The sequence below is a fragment of the Necator americanus genome, chromosome V (assembly GCF_031761385.1).
Source record: "Necator americanus strain Aroian chromosome V, whole genome shotgun sequence".
Lineage (NCBI taxonomy): Eukaryota > Metazoa > Nematoda > Chromadorea > Rhabditida > Ancylostomatidae > Necator > Necator americanus.
In genome coordinates this window covers 19,908,813-19,924,963 of record NC_087375.1, presented here as the reverse complement: position 1 = coordinate 19,924,963, position 16,151 = coordinate 19,908,813, and the positions used below count along the sequence as shown (strand labels likewise).

General features: G+C 41.1%; 2 protein-coding genes across 4 annotated transcripts; one reads left to right on the top strand and one right to left on the bottom strand.

Moving 5' to 3' along the window:
* Positions 1–2,422: 2,422 nt before the first annotated feature.
* RB195_014484 (uncharacterized protein) lies at positions 2,423–7,360 on the bottom strand (the record flags this gene model as incomplete). 2 transcript variants are annotated; one of them, XM_064204785.1, is made up of 11 exons in its annotated part: positions 2,423–2,531; positions 2,612–2,712; positions 2,766–2,954; positions 3,383–3,523; positions 3,788–3,886; positions 3,948–4,039; positions 4,336–4,454; positions 4,508–4,557; positions 4,619–4,705; positions 7,179–7,217; positions 7,340–7,360. In XM_064204785.1, 11 exons carry the CDS (start codon positions 7,358–7,360, stop codon positions 2,423–2,425), a joined length of 1,047 nt encoding a protein of 348 aa, XP_064060665.1. The 2 variants fall into 2 exon arrangements, with proteins under 2 accessions (XP_064060665.1, XP_064060666.1); XM_064204784.1 differs by lacking the exons at positions 7,179–7,217; positions 7,340–7,360 and having other exon boundaries at positions 4,508–4,659.
* Positions 7,361–8,896: 1,536 nt separating this feature from the next.
* On the top strand, positions 8,897–15,531 carry RB195_014483 (uncharacterized protein; the record flags this gene model as incomplete). 2 transcript variants are annotated; one of them, XM_064204783.1, is made up of 13 exons in its annotated part: positions 8,897–8,920; positions 8,987–9,097; positions 9,879–9,970; positions 11,258–11,383; positions 11,438–11,534; positions 11,659–11,721; positions 11,838–11,965; positions 12,031–12,120; positions 12,876–12,966; positions 13,242–13,367; positions 13,439–13,510; positions 13,590–13,781; positions 15,394–15,531. In XM_064204783.1, the coding sequence occupies 13 exons, from the start codon at positions 8,897–8,899 to the stop codon at positions 15,529–15,531; spliced, it is 1,350 nt and encodes a 449-aa protein (XP_064060663.1). The 2 variants fall into 2 exon arrangements, with proteins under 2 accessions (XP_064060663.1, XP_064060664.1); XM_064204782.1 differs by lacking the exon at positions 15,394–15,531 and adding an exon at positions 14,273–14,479.
* Between the last annotated feature and the right edge of the window lie 620 nt (positions 15,532–16,151).

Here is a 16,151-nt window from a genome sequence, read left to right as displayed (position 1 = left end):
GAGAATTCTTCTGAAGCCCTTGGATTTTACTTCGAATAAGCAAGCACGACTTCAAATATAAGCGATCTGAGCACGCAGCTCGACAAAACATCTACTTCGTGTTTACTGGGAACCGAACTTCAATAAACCGAAGAGAAGAAAATCTTAAAGTGAATGTGTCCAATTTGACTGAGAGAATCCCTGAATACTGCAAGATCATGAAACAGTGGCTTGGTTCAAGATTGAGAAAATTCAGAGATTTACTTTCCAACAATCGTGTCTGCACGATCATTGAGTGGTTCGTTTGTACAGGTCAGTGTCACCTTTGCTGAACCGATAAGTTGGTACCAGATTCTTCGTTTTCTTCGCATCCGTTCGAAAACCTGACTCTGATTTCAATTCCAGCGCGTTCACGCATTCTGTTGTTTATCCACAACTTCTAACGGTATTAATCGGCCATTTGTCACGAATCTTAGCTTCCGCTGGACATCTACTCCCCTAACCCTATCCTTCAGTGGAGAAATACCAACATCGTCAACTTCGTTGTATACTGCCTTTGAGATTTTCTTTGACTTGGCAGAGGGCGAAGTTTTTTTTTTTTTTTTTTTTAGGGAGGGACAGTGAAATTCAGGATTAAATGATCATTCACACCATAACTTCTTCTGGTTTCTATTTACGTGTGATTAAACAGTTCTAGTGCTGTGCCGTGAAACGTCCTAGGAGTCTACCCATACAGGGGAAACTACTACTATCTCAACCAATCTATTCACTCTTTTTTTGGTTTCGGTGCTGTCGCGTGTCCGTGTGCTAGTTACGCATAGAGATTCAACCCTTTACACATGCATACACAGCTTCCTAGTTTTTTCCCCGTAAGCTTACTAGTTCCCTGAACTCTAAGTCGGAAAGCGCATGTGTTTTCTGCTACCTCGCAAAAACACTGGATTTCGAAACTGCAATTCGTCATATTCAGATGTTGCCAAACTAGCAGCAATATTTGTGCCCTTCTTTATGGTGCATGCGAATCGGTAGAATATGGAATGTGGAAACTGTATGTGGGAGATCTCCTGATACATGAATACCAATGCGTTAAATGTAGCAACGAAACTGACGATGTTTGATTCTCTCTGGCAAATATAGAGTTCGTGGAGTAGATTACGAGTATAAGTGTGCCCCTTTCAATTCTTCTGATCGTCCTGAAAAACGGAGTTTGTTCTTACGAAGTAGGTGAGGACGCGCCACCTTTGCGCACTCGCCGCCTCTACAATCGAGCGGTGGAAAATCAATGAGGACTCGTCAGCAAACTATACAAGTAAACGCAATGCGTAAATAGGCTTCTGAGGGGACTGGGGTGTGCACACGGGTGGTGCGTTCAAACGTATCTCGTAGGAATAAACGTTTTGTATGCCTTTTCAAGGAACATTAGGGGATATTGAGGACCACGCTCATACTAATAATCTACACTCGAACTCTGCTGTATTTGCCTACAGACCTCAACGTCGTTAGTTTCATGATACGTTGCCTTTAAACGAAGCTATCGGGAAGTCTTACTGCCACTGGGCTTCCTCACTATCCCGTAAAGAATCTTTCATTGCTAAGCTGCACAGAACATCAACTGACTATTTCAATATTTAATGTTTCAGCAGATCGGAGTTGAAAGTAACTTGAAGCTCAAAATGTAGGTAGAGAAATTTTCTTCCATCTAAAATAGAATAGGAACCTATTTTTGAGCAAGAAGTTTGGCTGGGTCAGACAACCGCAGATAAAGACAATGGGTAGACTTAGAACGATAAACGGATGACGAGTTTCACTTGCCTGATATGGTGCAACAGAAAGTTTAAAGGCATCACCTCACGAATCTGGGATGGTACGGGTTTCAGGTGGGTTATACTTATATGGGGTCGTAGATTGTGAAAAGAATGGACGGAATCACCCTCTTCCCCGCAATCTACGAACCCGCACAGGCACAACTCACCTGAAACCCATATAACCCCAGATTCCTGAGGTGATGCCTTTAACTCTAGACAAGTTGTCAACATTACAAACATCTCGATAAAAATAAGCACCTGTTTCTTACACATATTATTTATCTAGATCTATTTGACCAAGCCATTCACCACTCCCGCAAAGCATAATCAAATAAAAATCGCCACTAATTACTCCCGGCATCGCACAGAGCAGCGCACACAAAAAAAGCATCACCTGTGTACTAATTCTACCCTCTTCTTGAGATCCAAACGAACGCTGCAGCTTGCATTTTCCACAACAACTTCACATAAGATGAATGTTTGCCTACTAAAGCCCTCTGCGTGAGGATTCAAACACAAAAACGAAGACATGGGTTTGCGAATCTACATTATTTAGCAAAACATACTGACACAAAGTTAACGTATTAGCAATACATAATATAATATCATATGAAGAAAGAGAAGCACACATTGAGACATCACTTCCTTGCTCGATTGAGTTTACATCGCCACTCGGCAATATCACTGCGGAGTTGTCTTAATTGTTCCTTTAAAATTCTGTTGTGACATACAAGCTGTTCCAGCTCTCTAAAAACAAACACTTCCTTCCACTTTGTAAACGCTAGCGGTTTTATTATAGAAAAATAAAAATAAAAAAAGTAATAGACCTTTTACGTTCACGCTGTTCTTGACGTTTCCTCTCCCTATAACGGAACGCAGCCTCTCGGTTCAAACAACGGCGATGGTTTGTCCCCTCATCACTTGGTGGCTGAATACAGACTAGCAAATGGCGAGAAGAAATGAATCTCCTAAAACCATTACCTTCATTTTTACACCACGACGCTTAATTACTCTCTCCGGACTGCTATCTCTTGTCGAAGGACCACTGTTCCATGACATAACATCACAGTTGCTGTCCTCCACGTGATCGTTTCCATGGATTGACGGGATCCAGGTGAGAGGACCTGATACGGGAACAATAGCTACATCCAAATCTGGCGCACTGGTTTCCTAAACGAAGCACCAGGTAGGGCGACGAAGATCAACAGAGATTTCTCTTCTTTCATTCTCGTTATCGTTATCAATCATCTAGTTTTCAAATGCTGTCACGTATGCCTACTGAAACACATCAAATTCAAGGATTAGACAGTCTCTATAGGGACACAAATATAAGCATAAAACTGGTATACCGTAAGACGCTTCATCTATCTAAATACGGGTCCACAATTAGAAAAGGAGGAATAGAAACAGCAAATGCGGATAAATGTTCGTTAACTTGAACGAGGATGAAAAGAACTCCCAAAATTTCTCCACGATACGCGAATTAATTATGGGTAGACTTCACGTCCTATCTACTAATCTCAAACATGGACCCAATGACATGGATCGTTTGAACAACTTATAGCCTAAACAAAAAGAATTCTCATTATAGCCAATACCTTGAGCTCAGATTCACAAGAGATGAGAACTTCATGAGGTTGTTGCGATGAAATAGAACTCCTCGTTGAATCGGTCTCATTGTCTCCTTTTTGTAGGCCGAGATCACTTTCCCAGTCATTGCTCAGATAATGATTCCAAGCCTAAAAATCGTCCACCTATACCTCAGAAGGGAATAAACTCAAAGTTTGATAAGGCTCTACATTAAAATGTAGTTGGGGGAGGGTGCACTCAGTGGCGCCCTTATTTCTGGTGGAAGTAAATAAATCACTCGGGCCATAATACCTAAACATTAGTCTTAGAAGATGTATGAAATGTAAGCTAAAGTAACTAAGAGAAAAAAGTAAGATAAGAACGTCCAGAAATAAGGACTTCACTGGAGTATTATGTAAGAGACTGGAACCTACCTTCCAATCGATTAGTGCGGTAGTTCGCTCAAGGAAATCTTCAGCTGGATTCTGCGAGGTAGAATTAGAAATATCTACAGGAGTTCCTCGGCCGGGATTCTAACGTTAAATTGCTATGCAGAAATGAGTGCAATCTTGGATTCAAAAGGAAAAGACAAACCGGAATATCAAGAGGATCGAACTTTTCTAACCAGTCCCAATCATTGAAGACAACATTCCGGTCAGCAGTACAATGCGGAGGGGTTGCAAGACCTCAATTATAACGCTACGCTTAAGAAACTTGATATATAGCAGAGTCAAAACGACATGAATCACGAGTGTAGTTGCGGTGCATTTGCGTACGCGCTCGAAACTGCGCGGTGGAGGCAGCAGTTGGGACCGAGTTGGGACTGTCGGAAATTGCAGCGTTGGGTGATGCCAGCAGGGGTTTCACCACGTTCCTAGCCGCTACGCTCCACCGAAGCGCCTCGAGAGAAGCCAAGTACGCAATTGCGTACGTGCTTCACGTCGTTTTGACCCGACTATAGTATTGCAGCGTTTCAACCGACCAGAAGAAGGTGAATCGTTAACGGATAGATCATTTTTTAAAAGATCCAATTCAGAAAGCTCAGCGAGGAATTCCTCATGCTCGTGACGACCAATGAATGGATCTGACCACGAGTTTGCACTGAAAAAGTATTTGCGTATCTCAAAATAAACGCTATAATATCCAACAAGTACCTCCTCTCCCGTGAAACTTCAAGAGAGTTACATCGTCCGAATTGGTCACCCTTGGCAACAGGTTTAGGAGCGGTTGGGTGCTCCCTGAGCAGGGAACACCCGCATACGAACTGGGCGCTCATGGTACTCATTCTGCTTGCTCGCGACAACATTTTGCCTCCGGGCTTTGAACAGAAGAACTTTGCAAACGATCATTTTCTAAAAGAATGGAAGCATTAAACTCTACTCCACCAAGGAAAATCAAGAACGTGCTGTCTATGAACTCTACGACTATGATCTCCCTACATTACTAACATTTTCTTTAAATCAACAATGCCGATTCACAGACTTCTACTTCTCTTTTGGGAAAAGAAATTAAGTCCATGTGCAATACTGCGGACACTTATGCTTCTTCGGATGGCGAAGTGCATCACACTCGCTTCTTCTTCGAAGCCAGCGTAGTACAAGATTGGCGATGTTGGTATCTCTACACTAACAGATGGAGGTAGTGGTGCAGTTCAATTCACGAACACTATGGGAAATCACGCCCAGACTGCCCGCACAGTTAACAGCAGCCCACGCAGCTCCGCGCTTTAAGTATTGAGCGTTCCTACCCCTATTTACTCATGGAGAGATCCAAACGTCGACATTTTTGTGATACCATGACTTTAACACGCACTAAGGGTAGGATTTAGCAGAAAATACACCAAATTAGGTCCTTCACACGATATTTTTTGAAAGCCGACTATATTAAAACTGAATGCTGTTGTAGTCGATTTCCATTACACAGATCATTCGTCAATCATTTCTACAACAAAAGAAAGAAGCCCTCTCTTTGTTAACGACATCAAACCGAAGAGAAGCGATAGCAAGCACGCTGCCACCTCCTACCAAACATGACATCATTGACGGAGCTTGTTTGGCTGCGCATGTCGCAGAAACCGCTCTTTCCGACCTTTTTTCAGTGCGTACATGCAAATGTCACACTTTTTGAACAACATGACTAACGACCGACAGAACAAACAGAGGTACGTCCTGAAATAAGATCGAACCGACGATAACCACTTGAATAGTGGAGATTTTTCGTTGCGCGATTACACGAGTACCACATTGTACAACGAAATCATTTACCAAAACAGTTGCTCTACAGTCTCCAACCACTTCTTGAAGAACGTGGGTAAATGAAATTTCATAAACCATAAACAAGGAGGAGAACTACAGTCATAGGATCTGGTCGCAACAACGTTTCCTTTCCATCAAAACTCTTCCCAGTCAATTTCTCTTATCCGGTTCACCTATTGCTTATGAAATAATGCAAATCCAGTTGATAAAAAAAGAAAAGAACGATCACAAACAAAAGTGAAAGAGAACAGTGTTGTCTTATCTGCAACTCCTATCAGAAGCACGTAAACTCGTGCTCACATCATATATCTGAAAAGGAGTTGAATTCCTATACTCATCTGCACAGTATCAGCAGTTCACCACACGTATTAGGAAGTTACTGAAAGCAGATACGCTGCATCTCCTGTCATTCGGCGCTTCTTTAGCACACCCCTGAAACGATTAGCCAAGGAAGAATTAGAAATCCAACGTCTCTCTTGGATGTCATTTTGGAACTTTGACACGACAAGACTAGATCACAGAGATCACCTCAATGATTTCCATGCGTGCAAAACTCCACGGCACGTCCTACTATCACTAGTTTGACGGGCTTGCTATGATCGATGGATGCCATTAGCGGGAACCAGATTGTAGCTGTATGTGGCGTATGGTGAGATCATGACTACGTAGCAATGTAAGAATCGCGGGCAGATTAAGATGGAAAACCGATGACAGATAAAGAAGAAAGAGTCTGGCGTCAATTAAAGGCATCACCCCACGAATCTGAGGTGGTATGGATTTCAGGTGGAGTATTCGTATATGGGATAGTAGATTATGGAGAGGGAGGGAGGGGGGTGATTCCGTCCATTTCTTCTTGCCGTAAAAACGGCCCAGAAGATGCGGCGCGTGCGCAAGGCTGGCGCGCTCCAACCGAACTCCTTGTGGAAAACAGTGCACCAGGACGCCCGAGGCTGTATCTTCCGGGCCGTTTTTTACGACAATTAGGAAGAAATGGACGGAATCATCCCCTCTCCATAATCTACAGTTCCGTATACGAATACTCCACCTGAAATTCGTACCACCCCAGGTTCGTGGTATGCTGCCTTTAATTCGCTTGGGATGCGCCAACACGTTTAACTCCGACATGGAATCATTTGAGGTTGCAAGTTAGCATGGCGCTTCGAATATCATAAGGATGCTAGACGGTGTATCAAGTATGTATTTCTATTCTATTATTTAAAAAAAATGTATTTGCTGATTGGCCTGCAGCAGTCCCGAGCCTTCGACCAATCAATCGGAACCTAGCCTCTTACGGAATGCCCTACACTTGTCTCTGAAAACCGATGCTAAATTCCAATTACAATCCGGAGCGTGTCATCGATGGTCTCATTGCCACATGACACAGAAACCATGTGTTATATCTGAGAAATTCTGAAGAGCATAAACTACATACTTCCATAGCGAACTCAGAAAAGTGAACTATGAAGTAGAGTGGATTTCTAAGAGCACCCAGTGAACTCAAAAATTCTACACGACCGCTGCGAACCAGTAGTTATAAGAGCGCAGCATTCTTCTACTCAAGAGAACTTACGTCCAATAAGATCCGAATACTTTCCGCAAGCTCCAGGAACTTAGAAATCAGCGAAGCACATTATCGCCGACAACTAAGAGAACAGGAAACAGAAATGCCACGAACGTGCTGGATCGATACCGCCCCCTCTGCATACTGTAGTGGTGTCTTCACTTCAGGACCGCTAGCACGTACGATAGCATCGACCTACACCCTCGTCTCAGGAAGATGCTGGGGTTGCCGCTGTGGTTTTCCTACCTGTTCGATGTCGAAGTGCGGTAGTTTCTTGATTTTTGTTTTACATCACTTTTAACTGGGGATTTAGACAAGAAGGGTGTCCTTGGGACTTGTTATTGCGCATGCCTTCTTGTTCATTGAGTAATGACGACGAGAATTCGTGTCTCTGAGCTGCACGACCCAGTTATGGGTAACATTCCAAGTATTCCTCGATCTGAGCTAATGAAAATTGCCACTTCTGGTCCTATTCCACCCACGTCAAAGTGTGGGTCTTCTCGTGTTCTTTGTTTTTCTCTCGCCCATCACATCAGGATGATACCATTGTATTTCACTAAGCAACGAACGGGGAGAGTCGGAAAGCTAGAAGTATCGTTGAAAGGAGTAATTTCTGGCTAGAACCACTAAATTAGTTGAAAGGTGTGATGTTCTTTAAAAAGGATGTATTCTATTATTATTGTATTGTATTGTTGCATTCTATTATTATTATATTGTATTATTATTGGATTCTCCAGCATAAGAAAATGTCGGGTCGAAGTAGTTCCTGTGTTTCCTCCTACTCTACATTTTTATTATTTACCTATTTATTCGAAACACCACAATTTTCAAAGTTGAACGAATGTACTAGCGTAACGTTGCCAACCTGTGTCTGTAGATGTTAAAACTAGCAAACAAAAAGCATGCGTGGACGTTTGCAGGTATAGTAGGGTCAAAACGACATGAAGCAGGGTACATTTGCGCGATTAAGTGGAGCTCAGCGGTTGGAATTGAGGTGAGAGCTTCGCGAACAGCGAGGAATGGTGTCAGCAAAGGTCGCCTAGATTCTAACCTCTGTGCGCTGCCGCACCGCTTCGAGCGCAACCCCTTACGCAACTGCACCGTGCTTCATGTCGTTTGACCCTTTTATAGTTTGAAGGCGGGCGCACAACACTGTTCCAATTGAACTGCAATTCGAGCCTAAAAACCGTCGTTAACTATCAGATGCGGATTGCGTAAATCCACCTCTGAGATCTTTTGACAGGAAATGATTGGTCAGTTAACGGGAGTGTGCTAATTATTGTAATTACTAAATCCACCAACCTTTTTTAGTGGCTTGGATCTCAAGAAATCTGTCTGGATAACGATTAGAGCATTTTTTGAGGTGTCTTCGCACCCCTTCACACCAAAAAATTCCTTCCCATGGCTGAGACTTCTTTGAATGGTTGTTAATTCTTAGCTTTTTAGTCATTTTGATGTCTCGCATTGATGTGCTGCCGTCACACGTTTCTTCTTAGAGTATACTTTTTTATTCGAGTAGAGTAAAAAGTACAGGTTATTTCAGATCGTTGTCCGTCTTCCTCCTCATGTAGCTTGCTGTTAGGTATTCGTAGGATGCTCGGACAGTAAACCAACGAGTAAATCTTAATGAAATTATATATATACTGTTTTTGCGGGAGTGAATTTTTGTCCTAATAACTTTCCGAGAATCACTTTGTTAGTTAAAATTACTAAAACAAGCAAGCCTGATGATCAACGGAAGCAGTTATGAGGTACGCTTGTGAGAGAATTTTTTCACTGATACATTTGGAGTCTCTGAGAATTGTAGTCATATTTAGGAAGAAGAAGAACTTAATGGGTACGATGATTACGCAGTTGATGCTAGCGAACGATACCGCAGTCGAAGTAGGGAGCGTGATAGGAAGCATCGCCACCACCACAGCTCAAGGGTGTGTCCATGTTCGTTTATCCCTTGTATTTGAGCGAAATTCTAAGAAAAACGATTATTTTTACACCCAGCTCAGCTTAGGACAAAACTGACGTGGTTTTACTTTCTTTTCACTTGCATCTTTTGTAGTTTGTATTGGTCAGAACGAAAGCGCTATAGTTTCTGATCGGTATGTATTTCCCAGTAACGCTGCTGCAGTCTTCGAGAACCATAGACGTCTTCCACACTGTAGTACTTGAGCAGTGAGTATGAAACGATTAATTCACTGCGTCAAGTCTACTGCGAAGCGGCTGGATTTCCCTCCATGTGTTCCTGATTAGTCAGCGAAAGTGTGTAATTCAGCTACTAGCTGTAAACATCTTAGGAAGCCAAGGCGGGTAATTCTATGCTAAGATCACCAATAAAATGCTGTGGACCGTGTTAATGCTCACTCAAGGTCTGATTCAGTCAGAGAAGATTGTGGCGGGTGATGCGAGCTCGGATAGACCCCGTTTTATGATTTTTTTTTCGTATGGGGTGCGACGGTATAAGGAAAATAATGAACTGACCATCGATCGTTAATTATGTTAATGATTGTTCTCTCTGGACTGCTGCTGGTTTACGATGCATCGACATTGTCGTCCTGTGGTTTGCAGTTACTGAACACCGACGGAGTATAAAGACGAGAATGAGAGGGAATTCCTCGGTTCATTTTTCAAAGAACATTTCTCTTTGGAAATGGAGCACTTCCATGTTTCATTCAAAAGTATGACTTTTTAAAATATCGTTTTTGTTCCCTTTAGCGTCACCGTCATCGTCGCAAAAGGTCACATTCAAGGAGTAGAAGTAGGGAGAGGATGTCTGGAAAGGTTCACATCAATCCCAATTTTACGCCGTAAGTTTACTCTTTATATGTGCACAAATAAAGTACTGCATATAAAATATAGTTTGTAAATTCATATGTTTATGAATTTTATATGCATAAACATACGGATTTACGCTACGCGTCCGCTGTAACTCGTCCATCAATCTCATCTCGTTTCTCTCCCCTCCTCCCTGCCCCAATCTTGCGTATATATTATGTACAATTATTCGAATAGATACAGACTTGACATTTGTGTCAGTTTGGGTGGAAGAAATGTATCTTATGAACCTGTCGGCCCAAAATTTCTTGTAATATGGCGACGTAGCGCATCTTTAATAAAGGCTTACCTTGACTTTTCTCTACAGAATGCAGAACAGTCCCTATACCTATTTTCTTTTTGTTTTTTTTTTAAATAATATTTCACCATGGAGCGTGTGTAGCGCAGTTGGTAACAGTTGCGCTGTTCCTGCAGGATCAATTGTTCTAAGCCGCTCTCATTTTCTAGTCCAGCAAGCGTTCCAAAACCTCAACGATTACGAATTGCTGTAAAACGCGTTGTTGCATCCTAAGTGAATTTATACGTCAGACACTATCCTCTCATCTTTAGCGTTTCATTATTCGTTAGTATAGTAATGAATGAGTAGGCTTACACAGTCGAAGTTGTCTTTTTTTCCTTAGAACTCCACTAAGATCTTAGTTCGTAGGAATTATGTTTCTATCCTTTTAAAGGGAAGGCTAACTATCGTATGTATAGTCGGGTCCAAATGACATAAACTTAGGTTCAGTTGCGTAATTGGCTGCGCTGGATGAGGTGCGGTGGAGTTAGCGGTTTGAACAAAGACAGGACCATCGCGAACTGCAGCGATGAGTGATGTTAACAAGGGTCTCGCCTCAATCGTAACTGCTATTCCACTGCACCGCTTCGGGCGCAGCTGCGTACGCAACTGCACCGAGCTTCAGTTTATATTGACTTCGGCTGCATTTCATTTCCACCTGTAGATCTGTGGTTTAGATCATGGCTTCGTACTGTCTGACGTATCCTCAGGTCCTTTTTTAACATTCCTTTTTTTTAAATAAAATTCACATCGGGCGTTGGCAGGATACAGCAATAAGGGGGCTATTGGACGGCAATAAATTCTGTACTCTTTTCACTCTTTTAACTCCTATACCGATGAGGCTGGAGTTTGAAGTTGTAGTTCATTTGGTCAGTGATGTTGGTGTATAAAAAAGGAGGCTTGTGAGAAAAACTTGTATTATTATTTGTATTCTTACTCGGTCTACTATCAATAACTTTGCACACTCATCATTTATTTGCAGAACTCTGGGACCAACAGCCTCTTCACTACTGGAGACAAACAATGTTCTCGAGGCAGAGGTGGTCCGTTTACGAAGTGAACTAAGTTGCACTGGAATCCGCATCCGTGCGCTAGAGAACGAGCTTAGGTACACTGCCAATCGTTGTTTAAAAGTAGTTGTTTGCTAGTAAAAATCCTTCAGTAATGGAACTATGTTGCGAGGAAGTTTAGAACAAGAATTGTCTGTATCTCGACTTAGTTGTCAAAAGCTGCAACAAGCCGCTACGAAGAGCTCTCAGGTGTGATGCACCTCAAATTACCTGTTCCTAAGCACTATAAACTGTAAATTGACGTGCCCTATAATTACATTGTATCGTAAGGTTTCATTATTGTGTACCAGGGCTATCATTGGAAATGACTCAGGTACTTTCTTCGCTCCGCACAGAGATCGCAAATGTCCGTAAAGAGAAGGATCGTCTAGTAGAAGTTCGTGTCTTTATCAGTTGTTGTCTTTGTCTGTCTTTGTCAGTTTTTTTTTTTATTATTTAACAGGAGGAAGGTTGCGAAGTTGTGAAAATAAGAAGCAGTTATTTTATTTGCAGGTTCTTAAGCAAACAGAAATGCAGCTGGCTGCAAATTCCGAACAAGTGTTATTTTTGACCAAACGGAACGAGACATTAGGGAAAAAATGTGAAGAGCTAGTAGAGAAGAATAAGATTCTACGGGAGGAGTAAGTGTTCTTCAATAATAGTTCATTAGCATGAATGAGGACGTTTTTCTATATGCCTTGTTCAGGAAGGATGAAGCTGTTCAACTTGTTACATCTATGACCAGAGAAGTTGAAAATATGCAAGCAAGCGTTGATCTCAGACTAGTGGAGTACAAGTAAGCGAACATCTGCCATTAATATTTTAATGAAATCAACATAGTAAGAGAGGTCGTCCTAATCTTTTGGTGCGTGATAAATATTGCGCCTAACCAATCTTATTTGGCCAAACTATTCACTCTTACTCATGGTCTGTTCTAGCAAGTATGGTCTTTGGGGTTAAAAACTAGAGACAAAATATTATAAGTAATGTATTGAATTATTGGTGCAAGGAATAAATATTGTATTGTTCCACCTACTGGAAAATTTTGTAATTTCCATCTTTAACATGAGTTAGTTCTAATAACATGTCAACCAATAAGATAATGCAGCAAAGTTTGAGGAGCTTAGCTGTATATATGTATATATATATATATATATATATATATATATATATATATATATATATATATATATATATATAAAATATATAATTATATATACAGCTAAGCATATATATACATATATATACACATATATATATATACACATATATATATATATATATATATATATATATATATATATATATATATAATCTTTATACTGTTGGTCAAATCCCGGACAAATTCAACTCCAAACCGTTTCACTGAAATTCTAATGGAAGTATTTCTGCATCGTTTTTGTATTGGAAGTTAGTCGTAGTTTTTTTTTTATCATATGTATTCTTGGAGGCCCTTGGGACTGAATTATGTACCTCAGTAGGTATCAGAGAGAAGCAAAATGGATTTATTTGTTCCTAAAGATTCCTTTGAAAATTATTTCCACCTTTCAGAAGGATGGAAAGTGATCTTGCCACAGCCCGAGAGAAAGAACGTATGTGGAAAGTGGAAAAGTTAGAGTTGGAACGAAAATTGACTGCAAAGGTTTTCTATATTTATTGTATTTATTGTATTTCCTACTTTTATCTATCTATTTGAAAACAGCGAAAAGGAACTGTAAGAAAAGGAAAGTTCAGAAATCCTATGCAAGTATCTCTTTTTGTTATACCTATGTTTCGCTCTTTCCCAATCAGAATCATCAGAATAAATCCATATATTCCGTTGCTCTATGGTTCAAGAAGTATGTACGTTTGCTTGTTTAGAAGCATTCTTGAACAAGAAGTACTGTTGCTTCCTTCTGGTTGATATTATTCTTATAGGACTCATTATTAACAAGCGAAAGAAAGAGAGCAGAAGAGCAGAAGAAGCGCGACAAAACTCAACTAGAGACGCTCGAAAGGAAGTTGAAAAGCGAACAACCTGGTTGGGAAGCTCAGCTCGGAGTTGTATGCACTATTCTCAGTTGCTGCCAGTGCCATCTCACATATAAGAGGAGAATGAGCAACATCCAATTTAGGAAGCAGTTTTTCGCGCTGTCGAGGCAATTAGAAAGGAGTTCGGAGGACAATTACAGGAACTTCATGAGCAGGTGAAACTAACGTTTATGATGTCCTTTTTTGAATTTTCGAAGTAATGCTTTCTTCTTTTGCTAACCTAAAATTGCTCAGATGCGTCCACTTAAAGAACAAAGTTGTGCTATTGCTTCGTATCAGATGACCGCAGGTCGTCCACCACGTGTGCTAAGCGCACCTCCGATGTCTGCTGCTTTTGGGTCGCAAGTATCTTCCAGTGATATTGGATTCCTGGGCAAACCTGCTAAAGTAGAATTGCTCAGGGAAATACCTAAGCCTGGAAAGGATGTGAGTTCATATTTTGTAAATTGTAGTTACTCTACTGTAACGTTCTACTTTTAAAGTGTGCACTGCGATTCGTAATTCCGCTCATCTATAGCACGAACTGGGCTGACTAATAATTAGAGCATTGTTTTGGTGGATACTCATCTAAACTGCCCTTAATCTGTTTGAAATCAGAGATTTTCGAACTTTATCCAGGTACATAATCGCTCACTTTGCCTACATTCTATTGGTAGGCTTAGAGCTCGTCGTTGTTTCGATTTATTTCAATGCCTTTGTCTTGTTCATTAGGAGAAGATGGATTTAACACTTTTACCACGATCGGTCTTGAAATTGTGCCTACGATGCGCCACGTTGAAAAATCCGGGTGACGCACCACGAACCTAGTAGAAAAGGAGCGACATTCACTTCAAGAATTTATTTCGTTCGATACGGGTTCTTTACGACGATCGGGTGACTTATCAAGCTGGGCTGGCTAATAATGAGAACATTTTTAGATGAGGCGACAGCGCTTCCAGAGGAAGCGTAAATCGAGCTTCGAAATTCATCGTTTCAACACCATTGACCGTTCTCTCTTAGATACAGTGCAATATCTCAGTCCGGATCCAGCCCGAGATATTAAAAGAAATCCACCGACCGGTCGCCATTTTGACCGGTGGACTAAGCAAGTCTTCCTCGAATCTCGAACTCTAGCATGCATTTAGATTTTATCCGCTTTGCTATCTCCGGAAATTTCGAGCACATGCTCATGATAGTCTAATATTTACCGCGACACTCGGATCAATACTTCGTTGTACGGGGCGCAGCGCTAAGTAGGTATCTGAGGCTGGGAATTAATAATTATCTTCAGATGTTTTTTTTTATGCAAAAGTAGTTCGACGCATTTCAGCAGTCAGAGGAACACGTTCCCTGATAAAAAAAAAACTGAGACATGGATTTCTTTATTGGGGGACAGTTCCAGTTTCGTAAATTTGTTGTTTTGAAGGGAAGATTTTATGCAGAAGGAACTAAAACTAAGGATGCTTCTCTATAAGGGTGACGGGTGAGAGATTGCACGTTTGCAGCAACATTATCGAGCCGATTTAAGATGCACAAATGGATAAAGGTTATTCTACTGATGCAACTAGGACACTAGTTTTGTTAGACGAAGATCAATTGTTTTCCTGCTAAATTGCAAATCGTTTATAGAATGAGGGCCAAACATTCGACAGAATTTCCTTGTATTTCCTTTTCTTGCCAGGGACCCTTCTGCCTCTCATTTCTCTTTATTCTTTACACTCATTTTGATCGTTTACATACATCGAGGACGATACATCTATCTCTCTTGGCCGTTTAAGTGATTGATGCATAAAACAGTATATTTCGATCAAATGTTCTTGTATTTCTTGATTCGTACTGGGTAACTTTAGCAGAAGAGAAAAACTAACCAAAAACGAAACAAAGGAGTTTAGGCACTTTCCTTCAAATCCTGGTTACCTACCAAATCGCTGCGCCCTGTCTGTAAACCGCCCTTCACCACCACCGTTGTGACCTCAGTTTTTTATCCTTGACAGTCCTACTTACTGTTTCAAGGGAATAATACGTTTTTGTTGAAAAACATACACCCAATTAAATACAGGTCGAGTCCTGTTCGCAAAGTGGCATTCTGCCGACCTTCACCGAACAGGAACTGATTGATGGCGACGATGAAATCATGGCAACAACTTCTGACCACGATCCTGTACCTATTGATGAAGCAGCACTTTTAGATGACTGACTGCATAGTGACCAGATAAGGGGGTGGGCTATATGCTGCAGTCAATAAGTACTTTATCGTAGCAGTAACGTTTCCTTTTTTTACTTTAGCTGTACCTAGAACTCTTTCGTTGTTGTTTTTTTTTTATAATACGCACAGCGTGCGAACTGATACTGTCATTCTCGGGTAAATTTCCAATTTTTCATGTTGTTCTCATAGACAAGATTTATGCACATTAATTACAATTGCAAATAAATATATACTATATCATGTTTAGCAACTACCTAGTTTAGCGCTCGCCTTGAAGTAAAGAATTTACTGAGGCGACTCCGGAGTACCTCAGTTTAATCCTTACATGGATATTTGGCAGATACACCTAGACGGCGCAACAGAAACGACTCACAGGCGTTTAAGAACAAAAGTAGCCGCGAATACATGCAGCACTTGCACAAGTTTCCTAGTAAACTGTGGACGATCAACGATGACGGCATGAACGACCGCATTGCATACGCCGATAGAAGGAAAACATTCGTAAAACATCTCCCAAACGAGTAATAATGGGAACAAATCATGCCGACTTGGCGGATATCTCAAACACACAAAGTAAAAATATAGAGTAGCACGACACAGACTGCAAAACA